At 39.5% G+C, this 22325-nt stretch overlaps 1 protein-coding gene across 6 annotated transcripts in view; it reads right to left on the reverse strand.

The window, feature by feature from the left end:
• Nucleotides 1–22325, reverse strand: part of LOC122564494 (dnaJ homolog subfamily C member 13) — a 150592-nt gene that overhangs the window by 123853 nt on the left and 4414 nt on the right. For 2 of the 6 annotated variants that reach the window (XM_043719453.1, XM_043719451.1), the window contains exons 1-2: nt 874–938; nt 246–324 (exon numbers count right to left, since the gene is read on the reverse strand). In XM_043719453.1, the coding sequence (XP_043575388.1) occupies nt 246–324; nt 874–886 (92 nt within the window). In that variant the 5' untranslated portion in view covers nt 887–938. Of the gene's footprint in view, nt 1–245; nt 325–873; nt 942–5380; nt 5466–16277; nt 16463–22325 lie in introns of those variants that run through there. The other 4 variants (XM_043719454.1, XM_043719455.1, XM_043719457.1 and 1 more) reach the window with 4 other exon arrangements.

The following is a 22325-nucleotide window of genomic DNA, read 5'->3' on the forward strand; positions in this document are numbered from 1 at the left end:
GATTGCATCTTGGTAACAGTAATTGCATGCCCAGAGTAACTGATTTTTATTTAGACCTCTTCAACAACTGAGGAAATGATTAGGCATTGAATAAATTGAACTCCCTTCTCCGTAAGTATCATGAAATCTTCAAATCCAACTAAAACCTGCCAAAGCAATTTAAAGTAACTCCAGACAAACTGCGTGAATTTTATACAAACAATTCAGAAATAGCCATTAGTCCCAATATCAAAGCACACACTTACTTTCCCCTCCATGAATGTTTTGTGGTGTAGAAACAGGCCAAATCCTTGTTTTCCTTGATGATATTCATTTTGATGTGGCCTGAAAAATAAAAATGTTGAGAGAAAAATACTGATCATATTACATGTTGTTCACTGATATAAATTACAAATGTACTGGTAGAGCTCATGGTGGAATAAATGACACTATCTTAAAAGGACAAAAGTATTCAGTATAAATATACAATAACTGCTCTAAGGGAAACTGTATGCAAAGTGATCTGTCACCTAAATACCACAGGAGTTTAATGTTGTATATATGCTAGTGAGGAGCTTTTCTGTTGGTGAAAGGTTTTGTTTCGAAGCCAACATGAAATTATTGACTTAAATAAAACAGATAGAAGTGTCCCAGTTCTTCTATATGTTCCAATGGAATTCCTTTGGTATGATAGTGGTTCATTCAACACTTCCAAAGGCAGGAGGCCATTCTCACTAAGAAGAGGGAGAGTGTCCAGAGTTTACTAAAGATTTAAGAAAATGTCAAATGTAACTAAGTATTTTTGGGAATTTGTTTCTGGGTGACTGCTTATCCACTGCAAATAAGGGAATGCAATCTATCACAGATAATCGTATAGCATAAGACACCAGTTACCCAATATGTCCATTAGTCCCACTTCAGTGCTCTTCCAAATGTGCACTTTCCGCCAATGACCAGTGATGTTTTTACTGCTGTAAATTATTATTCAATTTGCTTTTAAGAGATATTTTTGAAATTATTTTGGCTATTCTTCTAGCAGGCATTTCAAATTCAAATACTTAAAAAGCACTGTTTCTGCCTTCTCTGCCGACTACATATAAGAAAAGGGCTTTTGCCCAAAACGTTGATTTTCCTACTCCTCGGGTGCTGCCTGACCTGCTGTGCTTTTCCAACACCACTCTAATCTTGACAAAGAGAAGCCAAGCCTTTTCTGTCAGTTAGCTCAAGTGTCAGGAGCTAGCACTATCAAAGCAAGATGCTGTATTTTCACACAAACCCACATACTGCTATAATAATTCTTATTCTTTGCACACGCTTCTTTCAATCATTTATCAGTCAGCAGGGACAATGAAGCATGGTTTACAAACAGGAAGCCTTCGTACTATTGCTGGCGATTAATGATAAAGACCTTCCAACCAAAATTTACAGTACATCAATAAGCACCATTCCAAAAGGGAGGCAGCCCTAATCTGCACTTGAAGAATTTTCTCTCAGATGACTGGGTGTTTCAGAGAATTTTGTCCAGAACGTTAGGTGGACGCCAGTTAGAAAGTAACTGCATCGTTACACCATTTCTCTGCGCACAGTCCCAAACAAATCTGCAAATAATGACCCCTTTCAAATGCTGAAATCATCTGGAGGAATTCCAATCTAAATTTGAAGAAATTATCAGCTATTAATGTAGGAGCTAATAGCAATTGGGTTCACAATTTTAGACTAGAATTAAATTTTAAAAAAACTCCAGAACACTTGAACAAATCAGGATCCCCAAGATCGCTTTCCATTTTAGCACTTCAGCATTTATAGACCCTGGCTTCGGGAAACATGTAAATGATGCTCATTAAATTTAGGTCTAGTTAAGACAAAAACCCAAGTATGATTGATGATTGTACAAGCAAATATGACTAGGTCAAGTTTTATTGTTTCATTGCGGTATTTGTTGTCAGCACTCTACAACAGGTCAACATAAACAGGATGCACAAGTCAGTTGATTCTGGAGTATAAACATATCTTCTCATCGTTGAGTACAATTTAACTATTAATGCAAATCATAGAACAAAACAGTACAGCACAGGAACAGGCCATTTGGCCCACCATGGCTGTGCCGACCCTGCCGCCATTCTAATCCTACTTGCCTGCACATGGACAGTATTCCTCTATTCTCTGCCTGTTCAGGTGACTGTCTAAATACCTCAAACATTGCTATTTTACCTGCTCCTACCACCTCTTTGCCAGCACCAACTCCCCTCCCAGGCACCACTGCCTTCTGTATTTAAAAAAAAAATTCACTTGCCTCACACATCTAAAAACTTTCTCCCTCTCACCTTAAACCTATGCCCTCAAGTATTTGACATTTCCACTCTGGGTAAAAGACTCCGACTACCCACCTATCTATGCCGTTCTTAATTTTATATACCTCTACCTGGGTCAAAACTTAGCCTCCAAATTCTAGCGAAAACAAAGTTTGGTTAACCTCTCAGCTAATGCATTAAATCCAAACACCATCCTGGTTAACCTACTTTGCACCCGCTCCAAAACCTCCCCATCTTTCCAATAGTGCCATAAACAGAACAGTACACAATACTTCAATATGGCCTGACTAAAGTTTCAGCTTCAACAGGACTTGCCAACTTTTATTTTTAACATCCTAACTGATGAAGGCAAGCATGCTATATGCCTTCTTTACCACCTTAGCTCCCTGCAAGTAGCAACAAGAGGATAAGAACTTGCACTCCAACATCCCCTCCACATATCAATGCTAACAGTCTTACTGTTTACTGTATACTTTCCTCTTGCACTTCACCTTCCAAATTACATCCCCTCAAACTTGTCTGGATTAAACTCCATCTGCCATTTCTCCACCCAACTGATCTGTATCCTTCGACAACACTCCACAGTCTCCACAACTCCAACAATTTTGCATCATCTACAGATTTACTCATCAGACCACCAACATTTTCATCCAATAATTTATACAAATTACAAATAGGGATCCCAGCAGTTATCCTTGCAGAACATCACTGGTCACAGACCTCCAAACAGAAAAACAATCCTCCATAACTACCCTGTGCTCTATAACCAAGTTAATTTGTATCCAACTTACCAACTCACTCTGGATCAACCTTGTCAAATGCTTTAATAAAGACCACTTAGACAACACACTCCTTACTCTCAATCATTTTAGTAATTTCCTCAAAAAACTCATTTAGAGTCATAGTCTTATAGATGTACAACATGGAAACAGACCCTTCGGTCCAACCCGTCCATGCCGACCAGATATCCCAACCCAATCTAATCCCACCTGCCAGCACCCGTCCCATATCCCTCCAAACCCTTCTTATTCATATACCCATCCAAATGCCTCTTAAATGTTGCAATTGTATCAGCCTCCACCACATCCTCTGGCAGCTCATTCCATAAATGTACCACCCTCTGCGTGAAAAAGTTTGCCCTTAGGTCTCTTTTACATCTTCCCCCTCTCACCCTAAACCTATGCCCTCTAGTTCTGGACTCCCCGACCCCAGGGAAAAGACTTTGCCTATTTATCCTATCCGTGCCCCTCAATTTTGTAAACCTCTAAGGTCACCCCTCAGCCTCTGACGCTGCAGGGAAAACAGCCTCAGCCTCTCCCTTGAGAGACAAGATCTCCACTGCACACAACCAAGCTGGCCATCTCTAATAATGCTATTCTTTTCCACACATCCTGTCCTGAAGAATCTGCTCCAATAATTTCCCCACCACTGATGAAAGGCTCACCAGTATATAATTTCCTGGATTTGCTTTGTTTCCCTTCTCAGAAAAAAAGGTACATTGGCTATTCTCCAGTCTTCTGGATCCCCACTTGTGGCTAAAAGAGGCAAAGATTTCTGTCAAGAGCCCAGCAATCTCCTCCCTTTCCTCCCTCATTTACTCAAATATCCCAGCAGGCCCTGGGAACCTAACTACAATAGTTTTCAAGACACCCAACACCAACTCTTCCTAGCTAATAACATACCCCTCCAAAATCATCCATGTCCTCTCCTTTGTGAATTCCAATGCAAAATCATTAAGTACTTCATCCACTTCCTCTAGCTCCATGTATAAATTCCCTCCTTTGTCCTTGAGTGAACCTACCTAAAATGCCTTGGGATTCTTCTTAATCCTACTTGCCAAGGATACTTAATTGCCTCTTTTAGCTCTCTCAATTCCTTGATTAAGGACTTTCCTATTTGCTTTTCATTCAAGGGGTTGGTTTGATTTCAGTTTTCAAAACCTTGCATGTGCTTTCTTATCCTTTTTGACAATGTTTTCAATATCTCATTATCCAAGGTTCCCAAATCTTGTCATCCTTATCTTTCATGCAGACAGGAAAATGCTAGTCCTGAACTATCAAATGGCCTTTAAAAGATTGCCACGTCAATGTGCATATACCTTCAACCAGCTGCTCCCAATCGAATATCTCCAGGTCCTGCCTATAAAGTTATAATTAGCTATTCAAGTTAGCATTTTCACCGAAGGACCAGACTTCCCCTTATCCATAACTATGTTAAAAATTACAGTATCATGATCATTGTTCCAAAAATGCTCCCCCACTGAAACTTCAACCACTGAATCCCTCGCTTTACTATCCTGGAGGGTGACTATTAACCATAAATTGGACTAGCCATATAAAAACATTGGCTACAAGATAAGATCAGGGGCCAGGAATACTGCAGCAACTAACTTATCTCCTGATTCCCCAAAGCCAATGCACCATCTACAAGTCAAGTCAGGAGTTTAATGGATGAGTGCAGCTCCAATAACACAAGACAAATGACACCATCCAGGACAAAACAGCCTTCTTTATATGTCCCACATGCACAAGCATCCACTCCCTCCACCACAGATGCTCAGTAACAGTGAGCACCACATTCAAGATGCACTGCAGAAATTCAAAGACCCCAAACAAGCATCTTCCAAACCCACAACCACTCAACTAGGAGGAGGACAGGAGCAGCAGCTCAATGGGAACACCACTTGCAAGTTGCCTTCAAAGCATGACTTGGATATATCTTGCTTTTCCTTCACTGTCACTGGGTCAAAATCCCAGAATTCCCTTCCTAATGGGATTTACCCACAGCACATGAGCTGCAGTGGTTCAATCTGGCAGCTCACCACCTTCTCAAGGGCAACGAGGGACAGGCAATAAATGCTGGCTATCCAGCAAAGCCCATGTTCCACATGTGAATAAAAGTGGCCATGGGGTATTTCCATTTTTTACATCAAAATGGAGCATCCAATGCACTGCCCCCACTTCTCATGTGCTATCTCAAAATTCAACAACCTTCCTTTGAAGGAATGTTGGTTGCTAACTTTCAATAAATTTTATTACATTTTAGCTAATTTCAAACATCTGCCAAAACTAGACAGCTTCAGTTCTCACCTTTTGAAATTAACTTCGAAGGCCTCTATTTCTTCTCTCAGTATCTTTGTAGCTGCTCCCAGCCACCACAAGTATTTCTCATGCAATTGGCAGATTCACGAAATGAGCAGCACCATTCCTCCTGCCTGCTAGATGCCAGAGAGATTACTGCACTTCGTCTCCTGAATCGTATCCGTATATTACAATAGCAATTATATCTCAAAAGTTCATCATTGATCTTAAAGCCTTTTAGGATGTCAGTGGTTCTGAAGGTTGCTACTTATAGCAGGATTGATAGCTTGGAGCAAAGCAAAGCAATCTAGAGATCTTTAAAGCCTGCTCACAGTAAAACAAAAAAACGTATTTAAACAAAACACGATAAAGGACAACAGCAGTAAAGGGTAAAGTTGTGAAAGAGAAAAAAGGAGAGACAGACAACTCTGACAGTTTAAACAAGAGGATCACCACACCTGAGGGTTGAGGAGAAGAGTCCTTCGTGGTAACCTCAGTGCAGAAACTGAACACCATTGTTGGTATCACTACATTACAAACCAGCCATCTAGCTAACAGACACTCCCTGACAGTACCGGCAGATAACTGCTGCAATATACTGTAAAGTTATATTAGACTGAAAAAGGCAACTAGCACCACAGTCTAGTGGCTTGCGCTGGCTTGTTTGTGATTGGATATTTCATGACATTTTAATCAAGTGTTTGACTGGTTTCCCAAGCTTGTATTTCCTAAAACCCCTCAAGAAAAGAGGCTTTCCAAGTAATTCACAAGTCGGCCCAAACATGAATAAAATAAGCAGAGACAAAAATACAATGACAATTTAAGTGTTAAGAACAATTATTTTGAATATTAAAATGTTGTCTGTTGGGAAGAGATGTTATGTTTCTACAAAGATTAATTTACGGATTGAGAGAGAGTTTGGAAGGATTGTATATACAGCTGCTTATCAAAACAGCTATTGCTTAAAACAAAGATGATTCAAACACAGCAAAGACAAGAGAAAAAGTTTTAATTGTACTGGACAACATTAAATTGGGTAACCACAAACACCTCGGAAAAGCACATTATGTGTTTGATTCCACTAGCAGCAAAAAGCAAAGAACTTGGTGAATAAGTTTCCCTAACACATTATTGCAATCCTGCCTTATTAAGCAGTGACCAACATTATGTCTCAACTTCAACATACACTGAACAGTTTTAAATGACAATTCTAGTGTTCCGTAGACAAAAGCTTTAAGGTCAGTATGCTACTCAAATGTTTTGAAGGAATGTTTAAGTGAAACAGTGATATAACAGATTGATAGAGTAAGTAGCATAGAAAACTAACTGACACCAATCTGTATAACTTTCCAGCACAAAGTCCAGGACAGTTATTGCAACACAAGCCAATCTGCCCTTGCACCAAAGTCTCCGATAAGCAGAACACAGCTTTCTTAGAACTACTGGATTTTTTTTTTTAAAACAAAAGATACCTTTTAACAATAAAGATATATTTTCCTCTACTAGCTGCAAAGCAAATTGCAACATCAGAACAAGGTCTTGCATTATAAAGGGAAGGAGTTGTATTCACATGGCTCTTATGAAACACCAGAATATTTAAAACAGGAACAGGGTCTTCCAAAGCCTGGGTGCAGATGTCAAAAAAGCATGCAATAAACCACATCTAAATTAAGAGGACTTGAAAGAAGTGCCCAGAAGACTAAAATAAGATTGTGCATGTTTCATCATTGCTTCCCTTCAGACAAGCAGATTAGAAAAATATTCATGTGATCCTGGCCACTGAGTTACAAGGCAAGCCACATTCATACTGCATAATAAGTACATAAATAGGAAAGGTTTAAAGGAATAGGGACCAGGAGCAGGCAGGTGGAACTAGTTTAATTTGGGATTATGCTTGACATGGCCTGGTTGGACCAAAGGGTCTATTTCCAAGCTCTGTGAGCAATCGTCTCATCTCAGATGGTACTGCATGAAGATCACAAAACTTCGATATCTTTGTGATATGAAATAGCAATTAAGTATCACCAATACTTTGTTATTGAGACATAAATCATGTGATTTGTGCTCTGATGCACATGAGATATTTAAACTTTGGTTAGAAGCTACCAAAAAGTATTGTGTATTTAGCTGAGCAATTCAAATTCTAATACACTCCACACAGTGATCACACTGAATTGAAAACAAAAAGGTGACAGAACAGCTCAAAAAAGTCCAGGAATGCCCTCGTGCTCATCATACTTTACTACACATCGAGGAATCAGATCCCACCAACTGAAGCTGAGTGGTACCAATAGTTTAAAAAAAAGGGAAAGCGATCAAAACTAAACTCTTACAGGGTCATTAGTTTAACCAATGTAAATTAGAAGGGATATTTGAAATAAACCGAATGGTCACTTTGAGAACAAAGAATAAATAGAGAATCTTGATATTACTTTATTGAAAAGATTATGCTTTATCAGAAGCTAGTGCAAATGTTCAGAATCTCTGAAAACAATACAAATCAATGTTTGATAAAGACATTTGTCCCGAAAATACAGTCAAGTTTTCTTTAAAAAATGGCAAACAAGCTGAGTGCGTACAGGATTTCAATTTTGTTTCAACTGTCAAGCAAATAACATACTTTTATTGCGCTTTTGGTTAAAACCTCACCTACATAATTCAATTTGATTGAGCTACTCTGATAGCAAATATGGAGTAATCAAAATTGCACATTTTGTCTTTCAATGGCCCTTTGAACATGCCCATTAGACTGGTTATTAAAGTTTGATTCCAGTAGGATCAGTGGACAGATTTTGAGGAAATGTAAACACAACAAGCAGTACCTTTTCCCTCACTACAGCAGCTGACTGACTTGTTGAGTGCTCCCCAACATTATGCCATGGTGAGGGAAATTTTGGCTGGACAAAAAACATTTGATCTGTGCTTATGGAGAAAAGATAGTCACTAACAATGGCCACTCTCCTTGGGAAGAGTTAGCAATGGAATCACTCAGGATTCAGTGTTCAGATTATTATTTATCTTTATTAATAACCTGAATAAAGACCCCTAAGGAACCATGTGTTCAAATTTGCTGCTTCAAAGATACATATATGTTAACAAACTTGGATGAGAAAACTATATTAAAAAGGGAGGTTTGGAAACACTGGAGAAATGCTTGGCAATTCATTATTTAATTAACCCAGGTTTTAGTACACAAAGCTCTAAAGGTTCATGAACTGTAAGCAAAAACACTAGGTTTTATTGCCGGTTTGGTTAAATACAAAAGAATACACTCAGTTTTGACTCTCATATGATGGGTGTCAGAGGCTCTCGAAGTTTCAGAGAAGTGTGAGTAACTCAATTTAAAGACTGCCATTTACTACAAAGAAAACAGAGGTTTCATTCATTATATTCAATTTTAAAATACTTAAAAAGGATTAGATCAAGTCTGTGTGGATAGGAGATTCAGTAAACATAGAATTTAGTCATCAGGACTAATCATTTTTCAGACTCTTTCTCTCAGAACAAAATTCCAGCACATGTAGTGAGTGTTGCATCCACTTTCAGCAGTTAAATGTCCCCCTGAAAGAACTGGGTCTTCCAGAACTTGTTTGATCACTTTCAGGGTAAAAGTGAAATTTCCTACAGGAAGTTTCCTAATTTGGCACATGGTGTCTAGCAAGTTTTGAAAGGATTTGTACCTCAGGTGGAGGCCCGGGAATGTAGATTTGCTCGCTGAGCTGGAAGGTTTAGTGACAAAACATCTGAAACCATACTAGGTAACATCAGTGAGCCTCCGGTGAAGCACAGGTGTTATGTCCCATTTTCTGTGTTTAGATTTCTTTGGGTGTTGATGTCATTTCCAGTTATTTTCTCAAAATGGGACATAACACCAGAGCTTCACCAGAGGCTCATTGATGATGTTACCGAGTATGGTGATGAAAAATCTGAAACTGAACCTTCCAGCTCAGCAAGCAAACTTACATCTATGGTTTTTGTCCCTCAAAACAATCTTTTTCACATATCCCACAAGATTCTATGTCTCATGGGTACGTCTTGGTGTTAGTGCAGGATACTGGTTGGTCCATTCCTAGTTCTCTCTTTTAATATGTTAGTAATAGGAACAATTCATGAGAAAAATCTATCATCTGAAAAGGGACCATGGCCAAAAAAAGGCAGGAAGGCAGGTGAAGAAAGGAATGGAGCAATACTACTGCAAAAATTAAGATACTTTTCTAGGTCGGTCTGAGTTGTAAGAGCAAATCTGCAAGCATATTTCAAAAGATGTGACAAAGTAGGGTGGTGATTAAAACTATCTTTGATCATCTTTAATATCAAGTGACAATAGAAAGAGAGTGGAAGGAAAGTTTTTTTGGAAAATGTGTATTGGGAATTTTCCAGCACAATGAAGCACTGGATGTGGTTCTGGAGAATGAAATAAGAAGTTGAATGTGCTTCACAGATAATTTCAGACATTGAAATTTAAGAAGGGAAAAGAATAAGGATACAGTATAATCAGCATAGATTTCAAAAGGGAAAGTCTTGCTGAACTAACTCATTCGACGTTTGACAATGTTAATCCAGATTATGTGATTTCTCTGGGATTTCACAAAGGCCTTCAATAAAATGCCCCATAATAGACAAATGAATAATTTTAGAACATGTAAATTCAGTGGACAAATTCCAGAATGGATTGCCATTTGATTTTTTTTTAATTCATTGGATGTGTGCGACACCAGCTGGGTGAACATTTATTGCCTTATTCTAAATGCCCACAAGACTTCAAGACAAGCTTGATGGTGGGAATAAAGAGTAATTTTTTTTTAAAGTTTAGAGTCCCTACAGTATGGAAGCAGGCCCTTCGGGCCAACAAGGCCGCACTGACCCTCCGAACAGTAACCCACCCAGACCCATTCCCCTACCCTACATTTACCTCTCAACTAATGCACCTGACAGGATGGGCAGTTTAGTATGGACAATTCACTGGACCTGAACATCTTTGGATTCAGAGTGACAGATGATTGGACCTGATGCTCCACAAGAATTAGTATTGGCACCACTATTTATAATTTACATTGACAATTTTCACTGAATCAAATCCACAAATTAAGCAATTGCGTATGACACCAATACTGAGGGAGTACTATAACAAATTATGAACAAACTTAGAACGGGCAAATAATAGGCAAGTGAAATTCAACACAAATGAGATTGTAAAGTTTTGATGAAAGAATAAGGAAATGCCTTCTTACTTGAAGGTGCAAGTTTAGGTGGAGTCCAGAACAAACAAAGTTACACTACAGGTTAGTATAGCCATAAAAAAAAACAATCCATCATTGGGCTTTATTTCTGAAGGAATAAAAATAGAAATGAAAAGCAAGACAGTTTTGCTAAGATTGCCCTGAACATTGATTAGACCACACAAATACATTGTGCCAGTCTGGTGGCTATATTGTGGAGGATATGGAGGCGCTGGTGAAGACAGAAGATTTACTAGAATGATACTAAATATGCATGCCTATTCACATTACGAAAGAACTAGCAGGGGAGAGAATACTTGCTTTCAGGAAGAGCATAACTAGAGTATATAGATATCAGAGTCACAAAGAAATCCAAGAGGCAATCTCAAACTTCAAAGAGTAAGAATTTAGAATTCATCAGTACAAAAAGTGATTGAAATGGATAATATAGTCACATTTAAGGGGAAATCAGACAAGCAGATGAGAGGAGGGACGCCATGGCAGTGTTCCCACCTCTGGCCAGAAGACTCAGTTCAAGTCCCACCTGTTTTGGTGTGTCATAACATGTCTGAACAGGCTGACTAAGATAACTATGAGGGAGAACAAATAGTTGTCAGGGAGATAGACTCAGTGGGACAAATGGTCCATTTCTGTTGTGTACATCTGGTTATTCGCAGAGATTAGATTACTTAGTGTGGAAATAGGCCCTCCGGCCCAACCAGTTCACACCAACCCTCCGAAGAGTAACCCACCCAAACCCATCTCCCACATGCACCTAGAACTATGGGCAATTTAGCATTGCCGATTCACCTAACCTGCACATCTTTGGACTGTAGGAGGAAACCCACGCAGACACGGGAAGAATGTCTGTGTGGAGTTGGCACAGTCGCCAGAGGCTGGAATTGAACCTGGGACCCTGGTGCTGTGAGGCAGCAGTGCTCACCACTGAGCCACTGTGCCACCCCATATTACCTTTACAGAACAGCAAAGCACAAGCTGAATATAAATAACCTAGGAGAATGGGATAAAAAGAAAATAACGGGGATAGGGAGGGGGTTAAGCAAGTGAGAGAAAGTGGGAACATAATACTAGGTTGTCTAAATAGGAAAGGGCTGTACTAAACCTGTATTGGGGAACAAGCCAAGCCAGGCGACCAAAGTTTCAGTGCGAGTGCATGGTGGGAACAGTGATCATAATTATGCAAGTTTTAAGATAGTTAAGGATAAGGATAAGACTATTCCTCAGGTAAAAATGCTAAACTGAGGGAAGGCTGATTACAACAGCATTAGACAGGAACTGGAAAAATTAGAGATTGGAAACAGCTGCTTGAAGTTTGAGGGTGACATAGGAGCCTTTAAAAGGCCAGTTGATCAGAGTTCAGGACCAGCATGAATGAAAAGGATGGTAAGATTAGGAAACCCTTGACGATGAGATATTGAAAACTTCGACAAAAAATGAAAAAGGCAGTATATTCAAGTTTCCTGAAACTGAAAATGAAAATCAGACAAGGCCCTTGTGGAATATAAAGGAAACAGGAAAGAACAACCAAGGACACTTGGGATTAAGGAGAATCCCAAGGCATTTTTAATGTATATTCGGAGCAAAGAGGGTAGCTATGGAAACAGTAGGTCCACTTGAGGACAAAGGACAGAATTTATGCATGGAGCCAGAGAAAATGGGTGAGGCCCTTAATGAGTATTTTGCATTGCTATTCACCAAGCAGAAGGACATAAATGACAGTAAAATTAGGGAGGGATATGTTGATATTCTAAGGCATATCAATATTAAAGGTTAGGTGCCTTGAAAAACAAAGTAGATAACTCCCCAGGGTCTGATGGGACTGATCCCAGGATACGGAGGGAGGCAAGGGAGGAGATTGTTGGAGCCTTGACAAGAGATCTTTGTATCCTCCTTAGCCATAGACAAGATCCCAGAAGCCTGGAGAACAGCCAATGTTGTTCCTTTCTTTAGGAGGGCAACAAGGATAATCCACAAAATTCTAGGCCAGGGAGCCTTATGTCAGTGTAGGGAAATTATTGGAGGTGATTCCTAGGGACAGATTTGTAGCTAGCGTGGAAAGTTGTTAAAGGATATAGCAGGACGAAAAGCTGGGCAGAGAAATGGCAGATGGAATTTAATCCAGACAAGTGTGAATTGATGTATTTTGGGAGGTCAAATACAAGAGGAAAGTATACAGTAAATGGCAGAAAGCTTAAACGCGTTGATATACAGAGGAATGTTAGGGTGCAAGTTGACAGCTTCTGAAAGTGACAACACAAATGGATAAGGTGATAAAGAAGGCATACACATGCTTGCCTTCATCGATTGATGCATTAAATATAAAAGTTGGCAAGTGAGGTTGATGTTATATAAAAATGTAGGTCACATTTGGACTAGTGCGCACAGTTCTGGTCATTACACTAAAAGGAAGGACATGGAGGCTTTGGAGAGTGCACTAAAGATGTTTATTAGAACGTTGCCTGGATTGGAGTGTCTGAACTAAAAGAGGTGGGGAAACAAACACGAATCATTTTCATGAGAGTGTCAGAGGCTGAGGGCCAACCTCAGAAGTATATAAAATTGAGGGGGACGGATAGGGTGGATAGTCAGAGTCAGAGGGGGAAGTTCAAAGGAGATGTGCAAAACAATATTTATTTCCCCCCAGACAGAGGGTGGGAGGTGCTTTGAATATGCTGCAAGGGAGGTGATAGAAGCAAATTCAATAGCAATGTTTAAGAGGTATTTAGACAGACATGAACAGGCAGGGAATAGAGAGATACAGACCACATGCAGGCAAATGGGCCAGAGTCTGTTCCTATGTTGTATTCTTCTGTTTAGAAGAGCAACACCAAAGGAGTTGGTAAATAGTACAAAAATAAATTCAAATCAACAGTAAGGGTGAGCAGGGACCAATAAGATGATCAACTGGTGGATTAAAACAACATGGCTGAGGTATTAAATGAGTATTTGTCCTGTTTGAACAAGATATCAACATTACACAGGAGTAACACAATTATAATCAATGCTTTGCACTTAACAGAATCTGACTAGATTGAACAAACCATAAGTTATACAAATAGATGAGCAAAATTACAAAATCACTGGACACAGGACATCAACGCTAGCATATCTCCAGTTATAATAATCAAAATGAAATTTTCCAGATAACTTTAGGAAGCATATCAGCTTCAATCTAAACTTATTTTGAACCATTTTGACGACAAGAATTTCTCAAATTCAAAAGGACAAAAAGAATTCTCAGCACAAGACAGATTGGTAGTATTCGGTTGATGAAATTTACACAGTATTTCATATAAAATTGAAGATTAAAATTAATAAGCATGTTTTGACATTTCACCCCCTTGGACACAGCATACTAAGCACTAAAAAGGTGAAACCCTACTTATGATATTAAAGAATTATCTGACAGTTGTGTTCACTTTTGCAATCCATTGTCAGATTGAGGTTAACACTTCATATTCACAAACGAGCAAGTCAAGTCTTAACTATCAAAATTCTTGAATGGAAACAAAGTTTAAAATCAATAACCCATCAGTTTCTATATATCCAGCTATGGGCACCACCAAAACCTGGTGCACTGAAGTAGATTTGATTAACTTTAAAAAAAAATGCACTAACAGTCTGCTTCAAACATCAACAACTACAAAATCAATTATAACAAAACAGTGAAATACAATGTACTCCTCAGAGCTGAGAAGGAACCCATTCAGCTCACCACATCTTTGCTCCTTGAAAGACCATCTGATTAGTACAACTCCCTCGTTCTTTTCCCACTGCCCTAGCAATTCCCTTTTGAAGGTTATGATTGATTCCATCTTCTTCTCAGGAATTGCATTCCAGATTGTAACAACTCAGTTCAGAAGAAAAGTTTTATTTTGCCTCCCTAAATCTTTTGACAGTGATTTTACTCCACCCTCTCGTTACTGCCAGTGAAAGTTTCTCTCTAGCCATCTTCAGAAAAAGCTTAAAAAAAATAAGTTATTATTACTCTCCTCCCCCCCACCCACACACAGAAGAAAGTCCAATCTCCTCTGGGCTCTCCACGCATCTGAAGTTTTTTTTCTCCAGTACTTCTGCACTTTTGCCAAGCATTTAGTTCCTCCCTGAACTGTGGTGCCTAGAACGTTAAATAATAGGCTGAGTTTTTTAAGCAGTGATGTATTGTAGAATTAGCAAAACTTGTTTTGTACTGTATGCATATTTATAAAACCAAGGATCACATCTATTTTGTTTAAAAGAAAAGGCATGCAACTAGTCCTGCTACCCTTAAAGAATTGTTTATGCTGACCCCTCAAGCCTGTTCCTACACTGAAAGATTAGGCCATTTCATTTTTGCCACCTCTCTGCAGGCTTCCTTGCAAAATGAATCACTTCACATCTTTACATAATATTGCTTTCAGCATTTACCCATCCTTTCACCAATTCCATTATGCCTTCCTAAAGATGTGCTGCTATCCATTGTTTACTACTTTTCCAAATTTAGTCACCCACAAATTGAATTTATGTCCCTCATACACAATCCCAGGCTCAAAATTAAATCAATGTTGTAGAAAATAGTTTCTATGTTTTCATCCTTTTTTTGAAAAGGTGTTTTAAAAATAATCCATTCAGATGTGTTTTAACAACTCAGCAGCAGCTGGGACTTGAAGCCAGGCCCTCTGGCTCAGAGGTAGGCACACTATAACCTGCACCTCAAGACATCCAATTTGATTTTTGCTTCAAGATGACTCTAAAAAACCATGGAAGGAATGACAAAAATGACAATATGACATGTAAAGACTGGGAGAAAGACATAGGTTGTGGAGAAAGGGAAAGAAAGCAACATAAAAGAGACATCGTAAAGATATGGAAGATGGAAGGAAAAATTCAAAGTTTAAGCAGACTGTAACCATAAAGAAAACATTTATTTTTCCTAACAGAAATCAAACAGAGTGCAGTGCCTTTCAACTCCAGGTCATGTAATTCAATATCATGTATATCACTGTCTGATAAATAGAAGTTAACAATTCACATATGAAACACAATCTAGAATGACTTCCAGCATCAAATGAGGGCCACATCTGCAAGCTCCAGGTGGATATTAACCCATGATACTATTCAAAGGACAGAACGTTCCACTGGTGCCTCGGCAAACAATTCTCTAAGCTGTATCACCAAAACATGAACTCTAATTTACCTCACTGCTACTTGCTACAATTCTCACTGCATGCAGTTTGGCTATACAGGTTTGCTTATATTAGAAAACTGTTACGGCACAGAAGGCAGCGAAAGTTTCAACACTAATGCCCCAGAGGCACATACAGCACTAAATTCCTTCCTTTCTAAACGGGTAGAATTGAATAATTTTCCTTATTTCCTGAGTTTCTCAACACAAACACTGAGATCTGAGTCTGAACTAAACAGAGGAGGGAGCCAGGGGCAGAAGGGGTCAGCGAAAGTGGTGAGGGGTCAAGGGAGCAGAAAAGGATAATGGAGGAGGTGAGGGTGCGGGGAGGAGAGATGGGGTCGGGGGAGGGGTATCAGATGTGGTGAGATGGGAGGGGAGTAGGGAGTCAGGGAGGAGGAGCAGGCGGCGTGCGGGGGTGAAGTGGGTCTAAGGAGGGGCGCCCGTTCCCCCTGCTCCGAGAAAGCTGTGCAGACATGAACCCTGCTCCGGCGATGGTTACCTATTGGCCTGTGTGGTGACAGGGAGCAGACAGAGAGAGAGGGAAGGTACGCCTCCGGGTATAAGTGCGGTCCGCTCCGCTCTCTTCCCTCCCTCTCCTAGGAAGCTGCCATTTTCAGACAGTCCGCACTGCGCGTGCGCCACCACCGTCACGGGACCGTCGCCTGACCCGACCGGAAGTTTCGTATATTGTCAGCGACGGAGTGAACGAATCGTCATTTTAAAGGGACGCCAGGGCAGGTGAGTTGTTGGATATTAGAGCAGAACCAGAACTCTATAAATGTTTATTGCTATAGTAATTCTTCAGCTGCTGGATTTATAGTTTTCTTCTCAGACTGATTTCTGCAGAAGTTAAAAAGGCAGTTTTGCTTTTGATGGGCTTTGTTGTATTCCAGGAGTAAACATTTTATTTCCTTGAAATTTCCCTAATTATAATGTGATACTTGAAGAAATAACTATCTAGTTCTATGTTCAATCCCTTGATCCAGGGTGGATATTGGTTAGCAACATTAAAACTGTAGTTGAATTCTTCACTGAAGAAGCTGTTGAGACTGGGTTGTTAAATATATTTAAGGCTGAAATAGACTTTTAATGACGAGGGAATCAATGGTTATAGAAAGGAGGAAGATTGAGTCAGCTATGACTAATTGAATGGCAAAGTACATTCAATGGGCTGAATGAGCTACTTCTGTTCCTGCATCCTATTATCATAAGCTTTATTTTCTAAGCTGTATAAGGTTTGGGGGGACAAGGGTCTAGCTTCTGTTCCTGTTTAGTTAGGCCATAAATCTAAGTTGTTTGTTTTGATTCATTTAGCTAAAGTGCTTGTTGTCACTGAGCTGGAATCAAGGGGGGACCAGGGGAGAACAGCTTGATGGTGTATTTGTCAGAGTAGGTGAGTTGGAGGGGAGTGTATGTTCCAAAGAATAAGCACACACATTTAACACTAAGTAGTCAGCTTGTAAGCATTGCATTTTATAATGGAATGTTGAAATTACATAAGGTATATGTGAGTGACTGTCTTGAATCCCTGTGATCTATCGGAGCTTTACGCATTGTTCCTCTATCCTGCAAGCATCTGTGCATGTTATTTGAGTTGCAACTAACTGTAAAGCAAAACACTATATCCACAATGGACTTTAATTTCCAGAGTGACACTTGATGAATTCCTCTGTCCTGTGACAATTTTACAGACTGATTAGATCACTCAGTTGAGACTTCCATTTTGAAATAACATAAAACAGCATTTCACAATAAAAGGTTTTGTAGTTTCACAATCTCAGCAAAAAAAACCTTAAAATCCCAAATTGTTGTGTTATTGTTCATGGAGACAGTAACATCTGGGACGAGAGTGGAGACTCTGGGATGAGGACAAGAACTTGGAGTCACAGTCCCTTTGAATTTAGTCTTACAAAAGGAACATAGATCAATTGATGATCCTTCTCCCAGTGCCACCACCTTCACTCACATACCTCTGCACCCTCCATTTTGCCCTCCCTTCCCCTCTTCTCCCACCTCACCATCCACCCCTTCTTTACCACTTTATCCTTTCCCTCCACTTGCTTGCCACTCTACTCCCTTTTACCCTTCTTTCCACTGTGTCCTTCACTTCCTTCCCTCTTCCCCCATATGGTGTTATGTTATTCTGAAACCATTTAGGAAGTACATGTCTGGGTGCATATGTCTGGTGAAAAGTAAAGTTGCCATGGTCCCACAGTTTCAGTAGAGAGACACAGCTAGAGGTGAATTTGACCTGAGGATCACCACACCTTTGGGGCAAGGCTGAGAATGTGGGATCTTAATGGTGGCCTCAACAATGCGGAAATTGAACCTGTGCTGTTGTGTCACTCTGCATCGCAAACCAGCTGCCAGCCAACTGTTTAACCAACTCCTTATGTATTCATATGTTTCTAAAATGCCACTCATTCACTATTATTCTATGTATCACAGCTGCTGTTTTTCCTTCTGTTACATTTGCTAACAATCTATCAGTCCACAACCCATGGGGTGATCAGGGGAAGACTATCATGGTGTCCAACACCATGATGTGTGAAATTGATGCAAGCTTTTTGATTGGATGATCTTGGGCAAATAGGCAAGCAGCTGGGGCTCAGCTAGAGGCTGCAGCAACAGTCTCACTTGTACTGGTCCCAATTCCACAACCCAACAACTCTTGGAATTGTTTTCCTCTACAGCTCAGTGTATATAAAGGATTTGCAATCTGACTCCAGATTTGGCACACTGTGGGCCAGAAATAATGCGGTGATCCAAGATGCATCACAAAAACAGGTTTACATGTCGTGGAACACTGTCAAAGCAAGCCCACGTGATTAGGTTTTGCAAGGGAAGAGATTGCAGTAGTTGAAAAGGTGAATACAAAGGCTGGACCTGGAAAAGGAGATCAGGAGAAGGGTATTGCTAGTGCTTAAAGGAACTGATTGACTGTTACTGAGGCTCTTGGGTCCAGGCCATTCATATGTTTGTGAGCAGGCATTCTACAGAAGTATGTCCTTGTTGTGAGGTCCATGCCAATAGAACTTGGGTTGATTGGGAGCAGATGCTGAATTACAGTCAAACAAAGCTGCAATTTTTCCTAAGTAAGTTTAGAGCTCTGAGCAATTTTGTGGCCGAAATTAGTCCTTTTATAATCTAGGAAATGATCTGGTGACAACAGTAGGAATTTGGCTTAAAAGTTCTGTATACTGGTTGCTTATTATATTTACTGATACAAAGTATTCAGAAAACAAAAATGCAAAGGAATAAAAGGAAATAGGATGACTGTACTGATTAGGGAAGCATTGGATTGTTGGACGAAATGAATGTTTTTGTGGGGTAAGGATGGTATCCATTTACTCAGGAGGTAAGCAGCATAAAGTGTCTTATCACATGCTTGGTCCTTTAGTTACCCAGAGAGAGTTAAAAGAACAAATCTGCAGGGAAATCAGAGATGTGCAAGAATAGTTAAGTGGCGATAATGGGGAACTTCAAGATTCATATATTGATTTGGGATGATGTTCGAGTAAAGGGAAAGGCGGGGGAGGACTTTCTGAAATGTGTTCAGGAGAACTTGATTGACCAGTATGTTCTCGATCCAATCAGAAAGGAGTTATCACCGGATATGGGGCTGGGGAGTAAGGTGGACCAAATGTCTGTGAGAACACTTGAGTATGAGCGAGCATTGAATCATAAGGCTTAGATTAGTAATGGAGAATAAGAGACAGGCTGGAGGTTTGCAATCACTCATTTTTGCAGTTTCATATTTTTGCATTTCCACTTCTGCTCTGCTCTTGATTTTAGAAGAATGAACTAAATTGAATTTTTGAAATAACTTAATAGAAATTGATTTAAAGCCAAGGATGATTGTGCTTTGGCTAAGTCAAGTAATTAATTATGTAATCGATAGTAATATTATTAAGAGTGGATTTTATATTTTTCCAAGGACTACTTAGCTTAGTTTTCATGCTGGTCAAAGCAGGTTGCTTTCACAGCTGCTTTTTTGTCTAAAGTACTGTTTTTCCTTGTGTTACATTTGCCAAAAAGAAAGGGCAGATATATTATTTAATAAGAGTATTTTCTGATTGTATTCAATGACACTTAACCTACAAGCCAGGATATTGGATATTCTTGCACATGGGGTGGTCAACCGTGGAATGAATTCAGGAGATGGAGTTTGTTTAATGGATCTGCAGTATAACCTTATTGATGGCAGATAGGAGACATCATGAAAGAATGTGCCAACAGCTTGAGTCGTACAGCATGGAAACAGTCCCTCCTGTCCAACTCATCCACACTGACCACGTTTCCCAAACTAAACTAGTCCCACTTGCCTGTATTTGGCCCATATCCCTCTAAAACTTTTCTATTCATGTACCTGTACAAATGTCTTAAATATTGTAATGGAACCTGCATCTACCACATCCTCCAGCAGTTTATTCCTGCAGAATCAATAGGCCTTATATTGTCTCTGAGAAGAATTTGATGAGGACCTATGGTTTTCAAACTCTCTTTTTATTTTGAGAAAATCTGGATGGAGGTCTCAGTGGACTGGAACAGAGGCAGATATTTGAATTAAAAGGGTTGCAGCATCTCGTTCGGTACTGCAGTGAATGCATTAATCAATAACTGAAGATTATGGAAGAAGGGATCTCGATGGAGTGACTAACCAGCGAGCCCATCACTATGCAAGATTATTCAGAGACTTGGTAATGTAAGTACCAAGGGGACTGTATCATTTTAGATTACTGTCTCAAATAGACTATTTTGGGATTACTATTTGTGCTATAACAAGTTGTCTTTCTGCGTGTGTGTGTGTGTGTGTGTGTGTATGTATATATACTTTCTCCCTTGTTAGTAATTATCTGTCTGTCTTTGTGAACATTAACTATTATTAATAAAGACTGGTTGTTTGAACATGTTTTTCAGTATTCAGTCACTCATTCCTCTTAGTTTCAGAGTGGGTCTCTAAGCCTCAATCAGACACTTCAATGAGCATCGGATTCTTACACCCTAGAAATCTAAGTCAGAGCTTCAAAACTAGAAAAGCCGAACTTCACAGGGATCGGATTGGGACTAGTCAGGACAAAATGGAACCGTTGTTTCACAGGAAACTCTATTGAAATGATGGGTGATTTTTAAGGTATTTCAAGCAAAGGGCAGGTACGCTTCAATATTTGCAGAAAGCTGAAGGAACCAAACTTAGTTCCTTTGATGACAAGGGTATTAGCTAATAAAATAATATGAAAATAAAGTTTGTGTGTGATGCATGTTGGGTGAATTTTCCAAGAATCAGACCAAATACAATGAAGTTGACAGGGGAATTGAAGATAAAAATGAAATTGGCAAAGAGACTGAGGATAGATAGGCAGATAATATGAAATCCTATCACAAACAACTACTGGCATTGTTACAAGCTGGTGTGGCAAAATTCAGCTCAGTTTTTAACTCTTTTTCTCAGTTTTTTTTTGAGCATACAACTTTCAATTTTCAATTAAAGCATAGTTCGCTAAAAAGTGCAGGTGCCAATTACCAAAGTTTTCTTGAACGAAATAAAATTCCTCCTTCTTAATGACTATCCCAAGGAAAAAGATAACCAAACTCACTGCGAGCGCAGGTCGTAAGTTTAAGGAGGCTGAAGCTGTCTGGTTCAAGCAGGAAGATAAAAGCAAACGTAAATTCTTAAGAGTTCTTGAGTTACAGAAGTGAGACCCAAGTCTATCTTTGGATTCATTGGTAGTGAATGTTTAGAATTCAGGTGTTCTTGGTGAATGGTTGTTATCAAAAGGTGTTTTTTAACCAGGTGTTTCTTTCAAGAGATAAGGCACAGCGAGAGAGATTGCAAACTTTCCTGGTTTGGTAAATGAATCCGTATTCTTTCTCTTTTCCTGCTGAAACAGGGACCATATTGGATTGGACCCTGGATTCTGTCTTCTTTGTTTTTCCCAAGCTGAATGCTCTGAGTCATCTAGACTCAAAACTTTAGCTTGGTCTATCTCCATGAATGCTGCCGACCTACTGATCTCCAGCATTTTTGATTTCAGCACAGATTCCAGCATCTGCAATAATTTGCTCATACCTTTCATTTCCCAACTTCTATACATAACATGCAAGTGTGAATTAAATACAAAATCTGCATTTCTTGATGGTGACTTAATTGTCTGGTTTCACTGTTTTTAGATGAAATGGTAATTTCAGTACAACTGTACAGTTTGCTTGATCTGGGTTGCCTCAATCTGTGGTCAGGAGACCACAGCAGCCTTTAAGTGTCTGCCCTTTCTAAAATACACTTTAGGACATGAATGCTTCATATATAAAATCAATTATCAAAATTGAACGAGTAGTCCATATTTATCATTATTGTAGTAACATGTAAGCAGTTGGTGAGGAAGCATATTCAGAACTGAAATCACCTTTTGCTGCCACATCTCACTATCCCCTTGGCTGAAATCCAATCATATCCCTCACTGGACTATACCCTATCCACACTAATAACTTTTATCCTCACCTCTTCCTGTTCCTCCATTCTTCCTCAAAACGCCACTTCTCATTCCAA

This window comes from Chiloscyllium plagiosum, chromosome 29 (assembly GCF_004010195.1).
Source record: "Chiloscyllium plagiosum isolate BGI_BamShark_2017 chromosome 29, ASM401019v2, whole genome shotgun sequence".
Lineage (NCBI taxonomy): Eukaryota > Metazoa > Chordata > Chondrichthyes > Orectolobiformes > Hemiscylliidae > Chiloscyllium > Chiloscyllium plagiosum.